Source organism: Puma concolor, chromosome C1 (assembly GCF_028749965.1).
Source record: "Puma concolor isolate L17-30 chromosome C1, mPumCon1.1.hap2, whole genome shotgun sequence".
Classification (NCBI taxonomy): domain Eukaryota; kingdom Metazoa; phylum Chordata; class Mammalia; order Carnivora; family Felidae; genus Puma; species Puma concolor.
This window is the reverse complement of record NC_141674.1, coordinates 215,981,718-216,003,947: the sequence shown is the minus strand read 5'-3', so window position 1 is coordinate 216,003,947 and position 22,230 is coordinate 215,981,718. Positions and strand designations below refer to the sequence as shown.

Genomic DNA, 22,230 nt, shown 5'->3' with positions numbered 1-22,230 from the left:
CTGGGGCACAAGGGTAAGTAAGTGGAGGAGGCAGAACCTGAACCCAGGCAGCCCTACCCGCTGCACTCCCCTGCTCTGGTTGACAGGGGATGTGAAGGGCTCTCTGCTTTCTCTTTCTGCAGGTGTGCTCTGTGGAGATGAAAACGACAGCACCCAGCCAGGGGTAGGGTCCCCATACATGTTTGATGACTCTGTGAACGTGTGCATGAATGGAAGCACCCGGAAAGGCTCTGGGGCCATGCACTGGAGATTGCTTCCCAACTCCCAACCACTGTCAACGGAGCAAACACCGGTTCATTTCGGAACGGGCCACTGAGGCTTCCTCCTCTGACCCCAGCGTTCATTTACACACAGGTGTTTAAGTTGCAAACGTGGAGGCATCTGCTCAAGTAATTCAACTGGGGCTTGGGGTAGAGAGGAGCTCTTTAGGAAGGTCTGGCCAAGCACTGATCTGGGAATGCCGTGCCAGCAAGCCATTTGAATCAGAACCCAGGATGGAACGCGTTTACCATGTGATTGTTTTTCCATTTTGCTTTTAATTTTCAGATCGTGTGCAGACACGTTCATTCCCCTTCAATCACACATGACAGGCAGACTTATTAAGCTATTGCTGTTCTGATTGTTCTGAGCGAGTGGATGAGGTAGTCACCGCGGGGAAGCCCATGTCGGGTAGCGTGAAGGGAGAAAGGATGGTCCTGTACAAGAAGGAGTCACCTACCTTGGCTTCAAAGAAGTCCTTGGCACCTTTCACGCCCTCCTGGGCCACGTCGATCTCAGAGAGCTTTGCCAGCGCCATCAGCCCGCTGTCTTCCTGTAGCTCTCCCGCTGCGGCCTTGTGGAATATGAGTAGGAACTGTAGGAAAGGGTTGAGTAGAGTCCGGGTCAGCCTCACTGAGACTTACAGCGGTCCCCTCCAGCCCAAGGGAAAGCCAAGCCTACGAAAAGGGTGCAAACGTGTGCATGTGACCAATTATTTTTTCCCTTATCACACTGTCTGAAATCAACACATGCTCATTTTCCGCAGGAATGTAGGGAAATGGGTACCTTCACATCCAGCGGAAGGGAAGGCAAACCGATTCAAATTTTTTGGAGGCCAGTTTGGAAATATTTACCAAAAAATAAAATGCTTCCAACCATTAATTCCACTGCTGGGCATCTGTCCCTCAGAAACATTTGCACAATAGTTTAAGAAGCATTGTCTATAAAAGCAAAAAATCACTGGCAATGTCCTAGTTTGTGGCCACGAAAGAAAAAAAAGTCCAATAGACCTATATACACTATTTCTTAAACCTAAATAATTGCCAATGTTTTTAGTCATCCATATTTTCTGTTTGTGTCCCCTTTTTGCATTAGATTATTTACTCTTGCTTTTTTTTCCTTTTAAAGATTTCTTTTAACTTATTTTTTTTAATGTTTATTTTCCAAAGAGAGAGAGACGGAGCGCGAGCATGGGAGGGACAGACAGAGAGGGAGACACAGAATCTGAAGCAGGCTCCAGGCTCTGAGCCGTCAGCACAGTGCCTGATGCAGGGCTCAAACTCATGAACAGTGAGATCGTGACCTGAACTGAAGTTGAGGTCTTCACCGACTGAGCCACCCTGGTGCCCCTAAAGATTTTATTTTTTAAGTAATCTCTACACCCAGTGTGGGGCTTGAACTCATGACCCCGAGATCGAGTTGCATGCTGTACTGCCTGAACCAGCCAGGCACCTCTCCCAAGTGTTTTCTAAAAGATCTTTACAGAACTTGGTATATTTCAAATACTTCCACTGTCACTTACCTTTTCATTGTGTTTATGATCATTTTTGACTTTTTTTTTTTTTTTAATTTTTTTTTTCAACGTTTATTTATTTTTGGGACAGAGAGAGACAGAGCATGAACGGGGGAGGGGCAGAGAGAAAGGGAGACACAGAATCGGAAACAGGCTCCAGGCTCCGAGCCATCAGCCCAGAGCCCGACGCGGGGCTCGAACCCACAGACCGTGAGATCGTGACCTGGCTGAAGTCGGACGCTTAACCGACTGCGCCACCCAGGCGCCCCTCATTTTTGACTTTCAAAACTTGTATATATTATTTTTAAGACACAGAGAGACAGAGTGTGAGCGGGGTAGGGGCAGAGAGAGAGGGAGACACAGACTCTGAAGCAGGTTCCAGGCTCTGAGCTGTCAGCACAGAGCCCAACGCAGAGCTTGAACTCATGAACCGCGAGATCATGACCTGAGCCGAAGTCGGACGCTTACTCGACTGAGCCACCCAGGCGCCCCCTCAAAAATTGTATATACATTATCAGTCTTTTTCTTCTCTCTCACCAGTGCACCCGTGTTATGCGTAGAGAAACCTTTCTTGCCATCAAGGTTACAGAATCACCTATATTTTCGTCTATCGCTTTTATGACTCCTTTTTTGTTAAACGTGTAAATATTTAATCTCTGAAATTTATTCTGATCTATCCTGTGAGGTTGATCATTAACCCTATTTTCTTCCAAATGGTTAGTTAGGAATCTCCATGTCATTTATTGAATAATCCATTCTTTTCCTGCAGGTTCCAAATGTGGCCTAAATGCATTAATCTTTAAAGCCAATTTGTACCAGGGCCTCCACAGGATATATTTTTAAATGAATAAATAAGCCAAGCTGAAATGGCAGGTCCCCCTTCTTCCAGACTTTCTCCCCCAAAGCGATTTTAGGACTTTTACTTCTTTAAAGAATTCTGGCCAATTTGTTCGTCAAACAACCGCTGCCCAAACTTCTAGAATTTAGTTTTCCAAGTCAGCACAGAAAGGAGCTTCTCCAGGTTTCTAGGTGCTATGTAAAACACATCTGTCTACAGGGAATTTTGAGTTTTCAGGGTATTTTTCATGACCATCCCCTCTAAAGAATGGCTTCCCCAAGGGAAAAGAACATTACCTAAAGTAGACTGAGAGGTCAAACAACATCAACAGGCTTTCCAAATTCCAACCAGGGTATCTTTTCCTGCCAAGACTCTTAATCCCTAGAGGAAAGTGTGTTTCATTAAGTGGGAGTCTCGGCTGTTGCCACCGCCCCAAAATGCCTTGCTAATGAACCTTCCTTTGTGATTCCTGTTTCAGGGCTCCTGACTCCACTGTGGACTTTGCCCAACGCAAAGCAAGGGAGGAAGCAAGAAGCTCAAAGATCCGTGGCTTTGTGGAGGCTGCCTGCCGTCAGCTTGGCTCCACAGAAGTGCCACGTTCATCCACCTGCAGCTTCAAACTCTCTCACTAGAGGCCGGCAGAGACTCAGTTTCCTGCGGGCTTATGGGAGCCAGGATACTGCCTCCAAGTCTTGGAAAACAAGCGTATTGGAAGTGAGGCTCCCAAGAGTAGGATGGAGGGCAAGGGGGTTAGGAGGACGGTCATGGTCGGGCTCTCCCGGCAGAGAAGGTGGCAGCAAAGACACCAGCACTTGCACACGTGAGCCACGTGCAGAGGGCAGAAGTGAAACACCTGTCCCTCAGCACCCTGCCCACCCTTAAAATATGGACAGCGGTTACAGAACACTCCCGCCTCCCCCACCCCTGGCCCCTTAAGGCAAATACAAAACAGGTAGCCCTCCACACCGCGAGGGAAGCTCAAGAAAGATGAGCCTCACCCCCCGGCCTCGCAGCCATGCCAGTGACCGTGGTGGGGGTCTCCTCATCCCCGAGAGTCATTTTTCCCATATCTACTGGTGTTTACAGAAGGGCTTAAAGTATTCCTCAGGGATCTTTGCTCACTCTCACTCTGCCGGCTCCCAGATGACCAAGAGCAGCCCTGTCAAAACTTAGGGGTCTCTGCCCCAGCCAGTTGAAGGAAAAAGAAAAAAAAAAAAAAAAAATCCGACCCAACCTGAAAATGTTCAGCCTCCCGTGAAGCATGCCAGGCATTCCCTTTCCATTTTATGATAACCACCAACTCCTGAATGACAATTTCTCCAACTGCCCAGCCTTGTTTGTCTTCCTATTTATAGTCCACAAAGACTGGTATGTTGTGGAGAATTGGAAAGTGTCCTAGCTGTGACTATGAGCAAAGAGGGGAGGGGGGAGAGGAGAAGGAGAAAACAAAGAAACAGAGAGAGAACTAACAAAGCCGAAAACAAGCAATTTCAGACACAAGCTATCAAATGCTTCTGGTAAATGTAAAGAATTCTTTTTATAAATACATATTTTTTTATTTTTTAAGTGTTTATTTATTTTTGAGAGACACAGAGTGCGAGCAGGGAAGGGACAGAAAGAGAGAGGGAGACACAGAACCCGAAGCAGGTACCAGGCTCTAAGCTGTCAGCACGGAGCCCGACGTGGGGCTCGAACTCACAAATCGTGAGATCATGACCTGAGCCGAAACCAAGAGTTGGATGCTTAACTGACTAAACCACCCAGGCACCCCAAATTTAAGAAATTTAAAAGAAAAAAAAATTTTTTAAGTAAATCCTACCCCCAACATGGGGCTTAAACTCATGACCCTGAGATCAAGAATCTCATGCCCTACTAACTGAGCCAGCCAGGCGCCCCTAAATTTAAAGAAATTTTTAGGGGCATCTGGGCAGCTCAATTGGCTAAGCATCCAACTTCAGCTCGGGTCATGATCTTGCAGTTCATGGGTTCAGAGCCCCACATCAGGCTCTGTGCTGACAGCTCAGAGCCTGGAGCCTGCTTCGCATTGTGTGTCTCCTTCTCTCTCTGCACCCCCACCGCTCACACTCTGTCTCTCTCTCAAAAATAAATAAAAGTTTTTTTTTTTTTAATTTGTTTTAAATTAAAAAAAAAGAAATTTTTAATTCCATGTCTCTTGGGATGTAAACACCTCCCTGTATTAGTTAGCATTCTAAGATTACAAGTGACAGAAACAGACATGTTGGCTTAAGCAAAAAGGAGGTATTTGCCATATAAAAAGGATGTCCCAGTCGGTGGAGGGTGCAACTCTTGACCTCAGGGTTGTGAGTTCAAGCCTCATGTTGGGTGCAGAGATTACTTAAAAATAAAATCTGAAAAGAAAAGACAGGAAAAGAAAAGGAAAGAAAATGAAAGGAAATAAAAGAAAAAAAGATGTCCCAAGGGCAAAACGCACTAGCCCAGAAGAGGCCTGGGACTGGGAGAGACAATACCCTCAGGGTTGGAAGCAGCAACCCCTCTAGCTTCGTGTCTGGTCCACGTGGTGGGAATGGCTACCCCACCTAGACTTATTCTTTCAGGAATAGCCACCTGCAGAACCAGTTTGTAGTACTTCACCCCATTTTCAAATTCCCAGGATGGGGGGCATCTGGGTGGCTCTGTCGGTTGAGTGTCCAACTCTCGATTTCAGCTCAGGTCATGATTTCACAGCTCGTGAGTTCGAGCCCTGCATCAGGCTCAGTGCTGACAACGTGGAGCCTGCTTGAGATTCTCTCTCTTCCTCTCCCTCTTCCCTTCCCTGCATGTGCTCCCTCTCTCTCTCTCTCTCAAACAAATAAGTAAAGAAATAAACATTTAAAAAAAATTCTCAGGATAGGAAATCAAGTGGACCTAGTCTGACCAGCGGCCCATCCATGGTCCAATCAACAATGATGAGGCCGATGGGCAACCCAGCACAGCCAGGGGTGCCAGGGCCCCCCCCCAAGGGAGGGGGTACAGTAGGAGGAGAAAATGGGACCCACGGGTCCCAGTACTGACAGGTATCCAGTAAGTCCATCACCCGACCTTTGTACAAAACCACCGCACATGTGGCCTTAGAGCAGTTCTTCTTTGAGATAGATGTAAGGGGAACTAGAGAGGAGTACAGGAAAAAGAGAGGAGGCTATTAAGGCTTCTCTGCCCACCTCCAAAGGAGAAAGAGGTAGGGAGTGCCTAGGATCTAATTCCAGATTGCTACAGCTACAGGGATCGAACCGCTAGCCCTGCTCGTTACGTTGTCTACATTTCCTCTCTGGTCATGAAAACACTGCTGCATCATCATTTTGAACAGCTCCACGTAAGCCATTTCCTAAAATGCCCTGAATGTGCATGCACTATTTTCACGATTGGAAAAGAAATGGTTTAAAAGAAAGATCAATTGCTTTGTACACTGGGGAAAAGTAAAAGTAGCAAAACTGTGCTTAACAGAGACATGCCTTCTGTACCAAAGAGCTTTTATGGGGATGTGACTTGCTTTGGCTAGGTTAATCCAAAGAGAAAGAAAGGCAACGCGAAGCACCTACTAAAAGCCAGGGTGCGAGGAAAGAATGTAGAAGACGGCAGTGTTGTTCACCTGGCAACCTGGCCCCCACGGGACGATGAAGTTGGGAGTGTTAACTAGGGGGCCCTGTGGCACGTGACTTGGACCGAGCCCATCACAGGACCTTGAATGCACTGACTGGTCCGGGAGGTGGGCAAGTGTCCCTCGTGGGGCCCATCAGAGGCCTTCTGAGACTCGTTTAGTCCCGGCTAGACTGCAGCAATGCACCCCTGAGCTGCTGGCGGCCACCTTGGCAGGTGGCAGGGACCACATGCAGTGGGGGAGGAAAAGGTGAAGTGGACATAGAAGAAAGCCCCGGTCAAGACATGACAAGAGAGCCCCACGTTGGGCGTAGAGACTACTTAAAAATAAAATCTTTAGGGGTGCCTGGGTGGCTCAGCTGGCTGAGCAGCCAACTCCTGATTTTGGCTCAGGTCATGATCCTGGGGTCATGGGTTTGAGCCCCACACCGGGCTCTGCACTGAGCACGGAGCCTGCTTAGGATTCTCTCACTTCCTCTCCCTCTGTCCCCCCCCTCCCCATAAACAATCAAACAAACAAACATACATACATAAACGTTTTTAAAACATAAATAAAACAGCATTAAAAAAATAAAATCTTAAAAAACAAAAATAAAAAAGCTATGACAAGAGAAAGATGCTGCGTTACTGTGCCTGGTGCTTCTACTTCCTCTCCCAGGCACGTGAACCAACAGTTGTTTGTCCTGTTCTTGTTTCAATTAGCTGGCGTTCTCTGTTGCCTGCGATCAAGAGTTCTAACTGACACGGGTGTGGGAAGAGAGCTTCCTTCTCACAACAGTCCTGAGGGAAAGCTATTAACACCCCCATTGAAAGACAGAAAAACTGAGGCTCCCAGAAGTCAAATAACTTGCTCAAGTTACACAGCTCTGTGCGGAGACCCAGGTCTGTCAGCCTCTTTTTGTCACCTAAGCAGAGCATCGACACCCCGGTGGCTCCCAACACCAGAGGAAACCAGCAGAATGACAAAACAAAAGCAGGAGGTCGGGCCGTGGGGCATTAATGGCAACCGCTTCCAAATCCTGTGCATCTGGGCACAGCTGCGAGAGATGGGACCACAATGGGACTCTGAACCGACAAAGGACAGACATGAATGTCACTGAAGCTTTGTAAGGTGGGGGGGGGTGAAAACCAAAGGAACACTTTGGAGATTTCCAAACCTTTGAGGTCTACCATCTGTAGGAAATAGCCAAACCCGTAGGTAACCAAAAGCTAACCAGGGGTCTTGGATTCCGGGAGGAGCATGCTGGAGTGGCTCCTGGGTGAGACAGCGGAGAGGGACCGCATCTTGGCCCGGTTGGTGACCTGCACAGACCTCTCAACACTCTCGATTTCTGTTCCCCACAGGTCACAACTTTGCCACAGAAGCTCTTTCCCCAGTGTTGCCTCCCGGGTTGAAAGAGCCAATGCTTAGCACAAATGATACCAAGGAACCGAATGAGAGGCGAGGGAGCCAGAGGGACACCTGCGAAGGTGAGCGTGGCGGGTGACAGTGGGAGGCTGTGGGCACAGAGGCTGCCACCCAGGTCCAGCCTTCAGCTGGAGCGTGAGTTCAGGCAAGTGCTGGCTGTTCTGACCCTCTAGCTCCTCAGCTCCGAACTGAGAAGCCTGGCCTAGATTGTCCTGAGGGTTATGCCCAACACAGGTTTTCCGTGATCTTCTCTCTCCGCATCTGCCAGCTCGGGAGAGGAAGAGAAGGGGGGATCTGGAGTTGACTGTGTGGTCAGTGAGAGAGGCAAGGCCAGTTTCATCGTGGCTGGGGAGGGAGCTCATTCCTGCCAGTTCAGCCACAGGGACCTCAGGAAGAGTGTCCCAGGGCCCCATCTAGTCTGGAGAGAAGACAGGTACTTGGCCAGCCCCCGAGGGCCCAGCTGACAGAGAACAAGACCGCAGCAGCTGGGCTAATGCTGAGCTTCTAGCCCGGATGTTGTTCCCAAAGCTGTTCTAACACCAGGGCGCGCTGACACGTCTAAAGCCCTTACAATAAAACTCAAGCACGTAAGACACGAAACCCTTCTCTGTGGGGCCACATCCTTGCCTTGTAAGAAACACACTGGCCTTGAGACTTCCCTCCAGACAGAAATGGCCTTAAATCACCAAAGTTCTCACACGTTTAGAGATCAGACTTTGAATCTATTTGCGTCTTCCAGAACGACATCTGTACACACAAAATTTTGCCGGCAATTTTAGGGATTCAAAGGCCAAAAAAGCCCATACTTGGATTGTTATGGGGAGGAGGGGAGATCCATGACCCCAGAGTAAAATCCTTTAATTGTTTTTTTACTATTTTTAATTTTTTTTAAGTTTATTGTATTTATTTTGAGAGAGAAAGGGAGAGAGGAAAAGAGAGGGAGGGAGGGAGAAAGAGAGAGAGAGAGAGAGAGAGAGAGAGAGAGAGAGAGAGAGAATGCACATGCATAAGCAGGAAAGGGGCAGAGAGAGAGAGAAACTCCCAAGCAGGCTCTGTGCTCAGCACAGAGCTCGAAGTGGGCCTCAAACTCACGATCCGTGAGATCATGACCTGAGCCAAAATCCAGAGTCAGACGTTTAACCAACCCAGCCACCCAGGTGCCCCCATTGTTTTTTTGTTTGTTTGTTTGTTTGATTTACTATTTTTAAATACTTCGTATAACAATTTTTAAGTTTTAATGTATAAAAAAAGTATAAAATTTTTATAAAAGTACCAGAACTTTGCACCCACAAATATCCACTATGAGTATCTTGGTAAACAACCCTCCCGATTTCTCAGCACTTACCATTTCACCCAAATGAGGCTGTCCCACCCACAGTGACTTTCAATGTGCTTACTGAGCATTTGCCCATGCCAGCACTGGGGTTATTAGCTTCTTAAAGATATTTGTAAAAGAACTCTAAGTTAACTATCCAAGCAGCACTCTGCAGGGGCCGAAGCCACTTGTGCTCCAGGGGACGGTAAATGTGAGTCTCCTCTCAGGGGGCCACTCCCCGCAGGGACTCGGGGCCAGCAGGACACATATCAGCAGGTACCTCACGGAAGCTGAGCTGGCCGTCAAAGTCCTCGTCCACCTCCTTGATCATACTCTTCAGGCCCAGGTGGGTCTGGGGGGCCCCCAGTTTCTCCATCATCAGCTTCAGCTCCATCAGGTCAATGAAGCCGTCCCGTCCAGCGTCATACCTGCAGGGATCAAAGGAAGGATGCTGACGAGGGACCGCCATGGCCAGCCAGGACAATAAGACACTTGTCACTCTCCCAAACACTTCATTCTTTTGGTCTCATTTACTGAAAAACAATTCCGTTAGTTACCTGCTGCTTTGCAGTGCCCACCTGGGTCACCGTATCAGCGGGGACCCCCTTCTAGAAACACCTTCTGGATCTGCACAATACGATTCAAAGGGGATCTTGAACTTCATGGATGTTTTCGTGTCTTTTATCTCCTTATCTAAGCCCTAAGTTTCTTGACGATGAAGAACATGCCTGTTTACCTTCACCTCCCCCAGTTTTGGTCTACGAATGCCGGACAACGAAGGAGTGCAGGAGCGAGCCGTGAGCATCCCCTACATTCTCCCGGAGCCTCCTCTTGGGTCTCTGCCTCCCGCACTTCCACAAACCCCTCCGCTCATCCTTCTGGTCTCCTGCCTGTGGGAGCTGGTTCCCACCCTTGCACGCACCTGTGTAGCAGGCTGGCCCCGGCTCTCTGGTTTTAAGCTTTGCCCTCTGGCGTGCTCATCTAGCGTCCAGGTCGGAAAGGTCACGTCCATGCCAGTGACTGCCGAGAGGGGACCTGGCTTTGACCTGTTGGCCGAGCTTTATCACAGAGACAGCATTTCTGCCGGCTGTCCTTCCAGCCGCCTTTGTCCCCCGCCCCGGTCCCCTGGCTGGGAACCAACCCTGCCTCATCAAGGTGGGGGCATGCCGGCCCCGCCCTCTACTCCTCAGCGCCGGGGTATCCCACAGGAGCCTTCTTCAGCCTTCTGTCCTCTGCTTTCTCCCAACAGCTCTACCCCCCACTTCTTAACACACCTGGGCTGTGACAGGGTTTTCTCACGGACCCCCCTGGCTCTCCTCCCTTCAAGTCCATCCCATTTTCTGCTCCTGAGAGGTCCCTTGTTGCTCAGGTACGAATGAACATCTTGCTTTAAAAAACAAATCTGGGGGCGCCTGAGCGGCTCACTCGGTTGAGTGTCCAACTCTTGATTTGGCTCAGGTCATGATCTCACAGCTCATGAGTTCGAGCCCTGTGTCGGGCTCTGTGCTGACAGCTCAGAGCCTGGAGCCTGCTTCGGATTCTGTGTCTCCGGCTCTCTCTGCCCCTCCCCTGCTCGCTCTCTCTCTCTCTCTCTCTCTCTCTCAAAAATAAATGAACATTAAATTTTATTTTTAATTTAAGAAATTAAAAATTAAAAAAAATTCTGTCTCTCTCTCCCTCTGCTTCCCCTCCCTCGCTCGCGTGCACCATCTCTCGAAAATAAAAACAATATTGATAATAAATAAAAAGCAAATCCGTTCACGACAGCCAAAAGGTGGAAACCACCCAGGTGTCCAGTGACAATGAATGGATAAACAAGATGAAGTAGACCCATACGACGGAATACGGTGTGTTTATGATTCACAGCAAAAAGGAATGAAATTCTGACACGTGCGACAACACAGGACCAACCCTGACAACATTACGGCAGGGCTGAAATAAGCCAGACACAAAAGGACAAACACTATACAGCTGCTCTTGTATGAGGGACCTAGAACAGTCAAGTCACGGAGGCAGAACGGTGGTTGCCAGGGCCTGGGGAGTGAGTTTCGTGGGTTAGCGTTTCAGTTGGGACGAGGAAAAGGTGCGGAGACAGATGGTGGCAGTGATGGTAACACAAAGGGGGTGTTTGCACTGAGCTGTGCGCTCACATGGTTAAGGGGGGCAGATTTTACATGCATCCTACCACAGTAAAAGATAAACAAAGCAGGCTTCTGCACTGTCCCCCTCCCCACCCTCCGGACAACAAAAGCCCGCCATTGTTGGCACCCACACCACCACCCACCAAGGAATGCAGCCTGTGGGCAACGAGACATCTAGCCCTGAGGGCTGGTGGTATTTTTGAGGCCCACGTGGTGAGGCTGGAGATGAGGCCCAGGACGCATCTGTTCCAGCCACAGCAGCCGACTCATGCCATTCCTCCCGCCCAGAACACACACCCCCGCCACCACCCCGCTGTCCTCAGTGGCCTTTCTGTCCCCTCAAGCTCAGGGAGCTGCCCCCTTCCATCTCTGATGGCCAACAGCCCCATCGTCTGCCCTCTGCTCCTCAGCAGTCACCACCTCCCACTGCTAGGTTATTTCCTACGGCGGCAGCTCTGGGCTCCCACAGCCCCAAATCCTGAAAGAGCGGAGCCACAGTCCCTCCAGCCTGTGACGCCCTTCTCCTCTCCAGGCCGACCCCACACGTTGGGGGATGTGGGCCTGGTCCGTGGGGGGCCCCCACGGAAGGTCGATGGACCATGTCAGAATGGGCGTGGAAGGAGGAACTGGCAGCATCTGGCCCTGGGAGCAGAGCGCCGCCTTCAGATTACGCATTTAAACTTCCCAGGAGCATTCCCAAAGAGCAGCAAGGTCTGTGCGGGGACATGACAGAGCTGGCCTTTAGCCAACACAGGGAAGAACTTCCTGACAAAAACAGCCAACCAGAATAAGACCTGGGGTAAGAAGAGCTCTTACAAACAGGCTGGAGAGACAGTGTTACAGGGAGTCCTAGTCAAAATAAACAGGCTTCTTTAGGGTGGAACTTTCCAGAGCCTTCCATATGGTCATCTGAAACCTACCAGAGGGAAACAGAGCACACGGGCTCATTTGATCACACAATCCTCTGCCTTCGGGGACTTTCCACTAGGAGGCGGCACTTGTTGGTCGCCGGGCGCTCCAAAGAACACACAACAACGCATCTCACGACACTTTGCTGTTAGAAGGACTGGGTTAAACAACCACAATGGTACCTGTCACGCCGAGATTTTGAATATATGTCAATAAGCAATGCACACGGTGCATGTTCCAACACAAAGTCTGCAGAGAGCAGGAGCCCCGAAGTTCTGAAGGCCGGTGCATCTCGGATGTGAATCACTGAGGGCAAAGGCAAAGGTGGTTGGGGTCTCTAAAGGGAGCAGCAAAAGCCTAGGTGTGAGTGAGGGGAGGGCCCAGAATGGGAGAGAAGCTGGGAAGGAGGATGGAGGAGAGAAGAACAGGTCAGGGTGAAGGACCGACCAGGGTTCCCTGCTCACATAACCTACAGCAAGCACGACCTCCCCCAGGGGACCCCAGTGGGGCTGGTGCCATGGGCTCATGCACAGGGAGGGGGCTGAGATGTCAGCCTTCTGTTTCTCTTCTGGGGTTCTGACCGACACGAGTCGAGAGGGTTTGGAAAAACTGTTTCAAGCCTGAAACATTCTCCAGGCCTAAGAAAAGGGACAAACATGTCAGAAAGGGCGTCAGCAAAGTCTGGAAACAGGCTAAAGGAATTGAAAGAAATCTTCTTCTTCTTTTTTTTTTTTTTTTTTTTTAATGTTTATTTTTGATAGAGGGAGAGTGCAAGTCGGGGGGAGAGGCAGAGAGAGAAAAGGAGACACAGAATCTGAAGCAGGTTCCAGGCTCCAAGCTGTCAGTACAGAGCCCAATGAGGGGCTCAAACCCACAAACTGTGAGATCATGACCTGAGCTGAAGTCAGAGCCTTAACCGACTGAGCTACCCAGGCGCCCCTAAAGAAATCTTTAAAGAGGCAGGCAAAGGTGACCACTTTGGTGAGTCAGTGCCAGGAAGAAGCCCGCCCAGCACTGCAGTGGGCAAACCCCAGCTGGAGCAAAGGGCCAAAGGTGCATCTAGGCAGGCCTGTCTATGTTGCACGGGGGGCCATCAGCCTGGCACAGCAACAAAGCCAGCGTGTAGATGTGGAAGGGACATCTCTGAAGCCGAGCAGGTCAGGGAAGAGTGGGGTCACGAGCCGGCTACCACTTTCACTCCCCGGGACTCAGGGAAGGCTGCTTGCTTGCCTTTGTTCCTGCCTGAAGCACTGGCCAGGGGCCATGTATGTAAGTCCAGGCAGGATTAGAAAGTGACACATTAGTGGCGTCCTCACCCCTCCCCGTGTAGCTGGGAAGTGCGTCCTTCCCTCTTCAAAGTGATCCTCCACGAGGGCTTGTCCACGGTCACTTCCTTCAGGACCTGGGTTTGCGAGACAGGCAGGAAAAACCTCCCAGGGCCCCTTCGTCATCTTTCTGTTTTATATGTTCCTCTCAAAGCACCCCATGACCACATGAGCAGCGCACACCATGGGATGCAAAGCGCCCAATAACTAAACCTGGCCTGCTCTGCAGCTCACCACACATTGTCCCATAAACTAATCCTTTTCATCTTTACAACAGCCCTGTGAAGAATTAATAATAGCCGCCTGTGTTTATGGTTTATTGAGAGCTTACTAAGTGCTGGGCACTGTGCAAAATCACCTCATTTAATCCAACAGTGCTGTGAAGTGGTAATTCGTCACCCCACTGGATAGATGGTGATAGAAGTATGCAGTGAAGCCACTTCCTGGGGATGAGAACTAACCTGGGACTTCCAAGCAGGTCCTTGGCTTTACATGGAGCAGAGAAGGCAGGGATGATCATTAACTGAGTTTATACTATGTGCCCCACGACCCCGTGAGAGCTCAGGGGCCAGAGAGGTCACTCAATGTCCCAACAAAGAGACTGCTGTTGTAACTGTAAGATGCATACTGTCTGCAATTGATGCCCGAAGGCTTTGGCAGAAATGATCAGAGCCATGGTGCAGAGTCCCGAATAGGCAAAGTCATTAATTTTTGACCAAGAGAATTTCAGTGTTGCCATCTTGCAAACATCTGGAGAAACAGTATCGGCAGCCGAGCCCTTCGAATAAATTTCATCTGATTTGACCCGCCCTTCTGTGAGGGGTGTAGGACTGATGAAGAAACTGGGACCCATGGAGGTCAACCAGCCCCAGGTCACTAGGTCTGCTGAAGTTAAGCCGGTGGACCCCTAGCCTGATGCCCAAGCTCTCACCCCAAACCCTGGGCAGGGCCACCCAGTCACCGGGGTTAATTTGGGGGGGAAATAAAACTTGATATTCAGGCAGTCCTAACAGAATGCCAAGGTTGCCCTCCAGTGACAGTTAGCAAAGGCAGAGACTAGTCAAAGCTAAGGTAGAGAGAAGATTCCTGGGGAAGTAAGGTATTTAAAAAAAAAAAAAAAGGCCTTTATCTTCAGAAGGTTCTAGGACTACATTATCACATCTCCACGTGGGGGTGGCTGCAGGAAGCTGAGGTGACAAGGAAGCAGAGGTCCTCAAGGCTGGGCCAGGAGAGGGGCGCCTGGGTGGCGCAGTCGGTTAAGCGTCCGACTTCAGCCAGGTCACGATCTCGCGGTCCATGAGTTCGAGCCCCGCGTCAGGCTCTGGGCTGATGGCTCAGAGCCTGGAGCCTGTTTCCAATTCTGTCTCCCTCTCTCTCTGCCCCTCCCCCGTTCATGCTCTGTCTCTCTCTGTCCCAAAAATAAATAAACGTTGAAGGCTGGGCCAGGAGGCAAAACCGTCATCTACTCTGCTCAGAGCCCCTGGGGAGGGGCCAGTATGGAAGCAGCTAGTGTGGAAGCACCTTTAGACAAGGCCCTCTGCAAACTGGCTATCTCACACCAACGTTCAGACCTGTGGGAAAGTGCATGCAGTTGGATTTGTTTTCTGCGTTCTGGAAACCTCCTTTGCCTCCACCCCCCACCCCCCCCACCCCTCCCCCCCCCCCCCCCCCCCCGTGAAAATGCTATCACCTTCTTTTTGATTTGGAATCCAGCCCCGTGGAAAGGGAACAGCACCTACCCAGGTCAGGCCCACCTGCACAAAACAGCTGGCAGGGCCACCCACTAAGACACCCCCACGCCCCCAACCCCTGCCACCAGGGACAGAAGGCCTTTCCCAGGCTGGGGGTGTGGGACCAGGCTTCAGGGGAAAGCGTGGAGCCCTAGCCCCAGGCCCATCGGGGGCTTTCTTTCTCCCTGCAAGCCCAGCCTAAACCTGCATTCCCCTCCCCCTATTTCAAACCACGGAAATATTCCCTCTCCTCTCCACAGTTTCTGTCTTTCAAATGCTTGGCAGGCTTGTTGGGAGTCCCCTGAAGCCCTCAGCTCCTCCCCTACCAACATCTTAGGTCCTTGTACCAGTTTCTTTTCAAGAATTTAAATTTTAACCCCTATTTTTCTTATTGAAGGCAACCCAGGATATCAAAGAAAAACCACCCATCGACTCAAGACCCTGATGCTTGTTCGCTTCCTGGGATTTCCTTCTAGCCCCCCCCCCCCCCCCCCCCCCGCTCTGAGTTGCTGAACTTTTCCCATGGTTTTTGCTTTAAAAGGCCTCAGTCCCGGTCATCTTTATACTGTCCGGGATCTGCCCGGGAGAGACTCTGGTCCCATCAGCACTGGAGACAGCCCTGGAGACACAGGCCGGCCTTGACACCCAGTGCTGCCACTGGCTTGGGAGACACTCAGGCTGGTGAGCCCTCTGCAGACTGAGTACAAGGAGAAGAGCTGTTTGTGCCCTCCAGGGAGATAACAGGCCTGCACTCAGCCCCTGGCACCCAGTAAGCAGCCAAGGAGAGGGAGCTATTTTTAAAAGTAGTACCTGTCTGCAGCCATGAAGAGGAAGACAGCTTCCAGGGCGCCTGCTCTGAAGAGCTGCCCACTCTCAAACGGACCTCGAACAGCTGTCGCCATCTTTAGCATTCTGGGGGAAACCCGAATCCACAGCCTGCCGAGGTCCCTTATTCAGACTCTCCGTGAAGCCCGTGCTCAGTGGCAGCCCAGCCCAGCCTGTGTGAGAGGGTCAGGTCTCTTGCCAGGGGTCACTCAGAAAGGCTCTTTACTGACTGGGGCCGGCACTACATGCTGGGGTGGGGTGGGGTGGGGTGTGGCAGGCTGGGATCCCTCACCGGCATGCCCACAGCCGTGGGCCGGTGACCTGGGAAAGCCCCTGGCCTGGCCAAAAGGGTCCCGGTAACCCCTAACTTCAACCCCACCAAAGTCCACTAGGGACGGGACGAGGGGACAGCGGCAAGGGTGCAGGGTTAGGTGTCCAGTGTCCATCCAGTGCTCAGCCCCTCCTGGTTCCGTGAATCACTTGCTCTCTCAGCTTCCACCGTGCAGAGCCCCTGGGTTTTCTTGGTTTTCACCTCGCCAGAATAACCCTGCCATTAGGAAGAAAGAAGCCAGGCAGCCTTTGTCTGTCTGAGGCTCAGCCATGAGAAACTCCCCAGGGACCCTGGCGGGGGAGGGGGTGGTTCTCGGGAGGATGGCAGTGCCCCAGAAAATGTCTTGGTGTGGGAGGGTGGCATCCACTCCAGCACCCTGGGGCTCCCCTGCTTTTCTTTATACCGAAAGGCCTTGTATGGAAATCAGGCACTGCCTTTTCAAACAGGCAGGCACCGGCTGCTCCGAGTGTGGTCTCCAGATCAGTGCCATCGTGGTCACCCAGGATTGTTAGAAACGCAGAATCTCAGGCCCTGCCCCAGACCTGCTGAATCAGAACCTCCATTTTCACAACACCTGTGGTGCCCAGGCACTTCCAAGTGAGAAGGGCACTGTGCCAGACTGTCCCCAAAGCCAATGGCCTTTCCAGGGATGCTCCTGGCTCTCTGTGGATGTCCCTAACGGTGCCTATCCAGATGAGTCTCAGGACACCCCAAGGTCACAGGACAGTTGTTTCTCCTCCATAGTCCAGATGCCCAGGTCTCTGAGTTTCTGGTTTCCTATCTTTAGAGGGTCCTCCCTAGCTGTCAAATCATCTGCTCCTCCCTCTCTCCCTGGACAGAAACTTCCTTCCTCCATTCTTCCCTCCCTCTTTCCTTCCCTCCAATTTGCCTCAGGCTGGGAGCAGGCCTGGAAACCAGATCTCCAAATGTGTTACAACTGCGTGCAAAGTAAGAGGAAGCAGACTCTGAAGGGGGGGGGGGGGGGGGGGGGGGGAGGGGATGTACAACAGTGACACAGGGACTGAGGAGTTAAGTTAAAGCTCGAGCCAGAGTCTTTGATTTCCAATCAGTTCCTGGCTCGCCCTGATTCCATTCATCTGCTCACTCACCACCTGGCTCCCGTCTACCTGGGGCCTCTCCAGAGCTGAAGCAAAGCACAAAGACCAGTCCCGGCGGGCAGGCAGATGTACAAAGAGGCTGTTGAGCGGTGATAAGGCCGGAACTTGGGCAGAGCTGGAGGGGAGGGAGGCGGCTGGCTGGGACTGCGGAGCAGGAACGACAGGGGAGCACAAGTGCAGAGGCCAGGGAGGGAGCCACTGTCACCAGTCCAGTCCAGAGGTGCGGGGATGTCCCAGAGGGAGGGAGTGGAGTCTGCTCCCACAAGGCATTCTGGGAGATTTGTGTGCTCCCGAGGGCAATGGGGGTGGGGAGGCTACCTGGGTTCTTCTCCCCAGGAATGTCAAATTGAGCAAGGTCAGTCCTTTGCTGGGAAGGTGCGGCATGGGGTGCCTCCCCAACACTTCCTATAAAAGCCATGAGGGTCCAGGAAACAAGGCCAGAGGTGCCCCCCCTGGAAACCTAACTCTCCAGGAGGTTCCCAGGAGCCTTGTGGATCTGAGGGGATGGCTTCCCCCAAACAACCCGAGGTTCCACACCAACTCAGTCAGGACTGCGGCAGCCCTAGCAGTGCCCCCACTGCTCCTCAGCCCTCAAACCCAGGAGTCAGAGAGACAAAGAGCAGGGGAAGGCCCCGAAGAAGGGGAGGCCAGGGGCCCCAGGCCCAACTCAAGTGGCCTGTGGGAGGGACTCAGCCGTCCCTCCAAACAGGAAGGAAAAGCACCCGGGGCCGCAGCCTCTGGGCCCTCGGTCTCCATCTCCGTCCCACTACTTCACTGCCAGCCAGTCCTTTTCCCGCATCCCCCCGCTCTGGGCCGGCACCACCTCAAACCCAGCAGTTCTGCTGGGGGCCACGGGACCTGCAGGTCCGTAGTGGAAAAAATATGGGGCTGGAACCAGAGGGACCTAATTAAGGCTCTGACTGTATGCCGAGCGGTCACACGATATGGGGGGACAACCTGAGAAGGTGAACATTTACCTGTGTCCACATCTCACTTACAGGCCTGTGCCTGCATGGCGTGTGGTCAGTGGCACCGCTAGAGGGAACCGCATGGCCTGCACGATGGCCCCCCTTTCCTCTGACAGCCTGTGAGCTGCGAAGCTCCCCAGAGGCAGTCACCGGGGCCACAGTGCAGCTCCAGAGGCAGAGCTCAGCCCCTCCACAGGGGTCAAGTCACCCCTACCCTGGCCCTGGGGTGGGCATGGGGACTGGAGAAGAAGTTAGTCCCACTCAAGCATAAAGACCTGTGCCTGCGTTCCCAGGACAAACCCTATGGAGGGAGGGGAACGTCACAAGGATCAACAATACTAAGTGTGATCCATTAGAAACTGGAGAGTATGGAGAGTCGGGGTGAGGGGACGGGCAACAGCCCAGTAAGAGCAGGGCCAGGCCCGTGCAACTGGTAACAGCAGAATGAGACACCCGGCAGGGACCGGCCTTACAGGTTATCATGAGGAGCCTGGACCCTATCCCATGGGCAATGGGGAGCTATGGAATGTTGTATGTTGTCCCCAACCCACAGAGGATTCTGAAGAGGGATGCAAGGTGATGAGACCCGGGCTCTGGCAAGAGGTCACAACATGTAAGATGGATAAGGGGAGGCCAGCTGCCCCAGGCAACCTGCAGGGGTGATGCCAAGGATGGCTGAGATCTGGAGCCTGAGAAGATGGGGAAAATAATGACATTAATGAGGGAGGCTAGGGGTGCCTGGGTGGCTCAGTCGGTTAGGCATCCGACTTCGGCTCAGGTCATGATTTCACGGTTCGTGGGTTCAAGCCCCATGTCTGGCCCCACGCTGACAGCTCAGGGCCTGGAGCCTGCTTCGGATTCTGTGTCTCCGTCTCTCTCTGCCCCTCCCCGACTTGTGCTCTGTCTCTCAAAGATAAATAAATGTTAAAAAAAATTTTTTTAATAAAAAAAAAAAAAGAGAGAGGCTAGTGGCACAAGGAACAAGAGTACAGGCCTTCTGGGTTCAAATTCCAGTTCTACCTCTTACGTGATGGGTGACCCTGGGCAAGCTACCTAGCTTCTCTCTGTCCCAGGGTCCCCATCTGTGAAACGGGGTGACAACAGAACCCACCTAATGGTGTTTGAGATACAAATACTAACAGCAGTGCCTGCACGCAGTAGGTACTCTACAAGTGGTGACTGCTAGGTGTTTTGGGGGAGGGGGGGGAACCCAGGGCTCAGTAAAGCTGACCATTGTAGGGTGGGGTGGGCAAAGCATGAGGAGGCATTTAGGGAGGGGACAGAGACCCTATCACTGAGGCCAAGCAGGGTAGCGCTGGATCTGGGGACAGCACTTCTCCAAAGCCAAGACACAAGACAGAGCTCGCCAGGTCCCCATGGACATAGAGCTAGGACGGTCAGCAGCCAGACCTTGTCAGTAGAGGGTTGATGCCAGGACTGCCGTCCCAGGCATGATCAGTGTTTCCTGAGCAGTGCCAGGTGGCCTGGGGGTCCCCCTCGGAGGTGTCTAACCCCAGAGCTGGCGTCAGCTGCAGCCTCAATCCGTCCTCTGTTCCCACCAGGAAGGGGCAGAGGGGCCAGCCCTGGGGACGCAGTTTGAATGTCTTAGACAATGTCCTCCTACTTCCTTCCAATCTGATCCAAGCCTGCAGAAGGTTAAGCCTTTGTCCACCCAGAGGCAGCCACACTATTCACACCATTCACTTCAGAATCAGACCCCGGTGTGGCTGGGAACAGTCCACTGCTCCCCGCCCGTCCCCCTACACTAAGGCTCCGCCTGGCCTGGAACCAGGAACCGGCACAGGGAGGCTGCTGCTGGCACTGGCTCACCTCCAAAACCAAAGACTTTATTTTCATCCCACAACACAGGGGGGCAGTTAGGCTAAGACTGAGAGAAAATAAAACCAGGCCTGGATACCCTTCCACCCACCCCTCCTACAAGAGAGGGGCCCCTCTCAACACAGTACTAGAAGACACTAAAAGGAATGAGAGACATCAACGCATGTGACTGCCAGCCAAGATGGCAGCTGGTCCCATGCATTCACTGCGTATCCACCTGTAGACCCTTCTAAAAGGAGAGGAAATCAGAGATACAAGAGTCATGATGATAAAGAGGACAAAGGAGGTCTGAGGAGGGGGAGCTTGAGAAAAGGAAGGCATCAGCAAACAATCGTCAAAGACAAAAAGCAGAGGAGGAGTATAATTGGTGAAATCTGCCCAAGGAAGCCAGTTGGGCCCTCCCATCCCAGAGTTGAGATGGATGGTGTTCGGCCAAACTCTTTGTTAAAATGGAAGGATTACTTCAGGCAAAGTAGGAGCTTTACGGAAAGTTGGCTTAGAGAGGGCAGTTGACACAGACACATCCCCACCCCCAAATACACAACACTCTTAGCTGCCAGGGATCTACAGCCACAGGCAAAGAGAAAATCAAAGGGGGGGGGGGGTGCAGGGCGCCTGGATGGCTCAGTCGGTTAAGGGTCCGACTTCAGCTCAGGTCATGATCTCACAGTTCTTGAGTCAAGCCCCGTGTTGGGCTCTGTGCTGACAGCTAAGAGCCTGGAGCCTGCTTTGGATTCTGTGTCTCCCTCTCTCTCTGCCCCTCCTCTGCTCATGTTCTGTCTCTGTCTCTCTCTGTCAAAAATAAACATTAATGGGGCGCCTGGGTGGCGCAGTCAGTTAAGCGTCCGACTTCAGCCAGGTCACGATCTCGCGGTCCGTGAGTTCGAGTCCCGCGTCGGGCTCTGGGCTGATGGCTCAGAGCCTGGAGCCTGTTTCCGATTCTGTGTCTCCCTCTCTCTCTGCCCCTCCCCCGTTCATGCTCTGTCTCTCTCTGTCTCAAAAATAAATAAACGTTAAAAAAAAATTTTTTTTAAATAAACATTAAAAAATTAAAAAAAGAAAGAAAGAAAGAAAGAAAGAAAGAAAGAAAGAAAGAAAGAAGGAAAGAAGGAAAGAAATCAAAGGGACTCTTGATTAAAATGGTGGCAGTGAGTGTCCCAGAGGAAAGACTTCCACATTCAGGCATCTAAGAGCTCCCAGTCAAGGGCTGCTCCCTGCCTGGTCTCCAGAATCCAAGCCCCTCCTATATATACAAAAACAGAGATGGACACAAGAGAGCCATGGTCCACTAGTCAGGAAAAGACCCAAAAGGAACACTGTTGGGCTCCACCCCTCCTTTTCTCCCTTACAAACCTCCATTTGGCCAGGTTCCTGCCCCTCAGGAAAGGGCAGTCACTGGCCCTTTGGCCAGTCCCGTGCCCAAGGGCCACCCGGATGCTCTGGACACCCTGTTATACAAGATGATTCTTCACTGTTGGGTTCAGGGCAAGGTTTTCCATGACTTGAGCCAAGGGCCTCCCAACTGATACAAGGCAGAACGGTATATACAGTCTCAACACTCACGTTCAGCAACTGGTACCTAATCTGATGGCAGCCATCCCTTGGAAGAGAAGATCCTGCGGCTTCCACTCTCCACAAGTCGTAAATAGCTCTACTATTTTCCAAGAGGTATTGAACAGGGACATCATAATTTTACAACAAAAATGATTAAGTTTTCTTTTAGCTGTGAGATTCTAATCTGTTCCCTCCAAACCAGGGGATCTCAGCTGTGGAGAGATGGGCCTTAAACCCCGCGAGAAGGTGGATGCCCTTAGCAAATGGGTGCCCACAACTCGATATGTGATTTCAGAGGTTCCGAAGACCTGAGGCAAAGAGCTCCGGGGACGTGTGAGGGGCTCAGTCGGTTGAGCCCCAGACTCTTGATTTAGGCTCAGGTCATGATCCCAGCCAAGGTTGTGGGCTAGAGCCCTGCATAGGGCGCTAGGCTGAGTGTGGAGCCTGCTTGAAATTCTCTCTCTCCCCCTCTGCCCCTCTCTCCAGCTTGTGCTCTCTGGATAAGCTAAGCTAAGCTAAGTTAAACTAAGCTAAGCTAAGCTA

At 51.7% G+C, this 22,230-nt stretch overlaps 1 protein-coding gene across 1 annotated transcript in view; it reads right to left on the bottom strand.

Moving 5' to 3' along the window:
* Positions 1 to 22,230, bottom strand: part of EFHD1 (EF-hand domain family member D1) — a 41,760-nt gene that overhangs the window by 9,464 nt on the left and 10,066 nt on the right. The window contains exons 2-3 of the mRNA XM_086719960.1: positions 9,228 to 9,375; positions 719 to 853 (exon numbers count right to left, since the gene is read on the bottom strand). Of these exons, the coding sequence (XP_086576086.1) occupies positions 719 to 853; positions 9,228 to 9,375 (283 nt within the window). The remainder of the gene's footprint in view (positions 1 to 718; positions 854 to 9,227; positions 9,376 to 22,230) is intronic.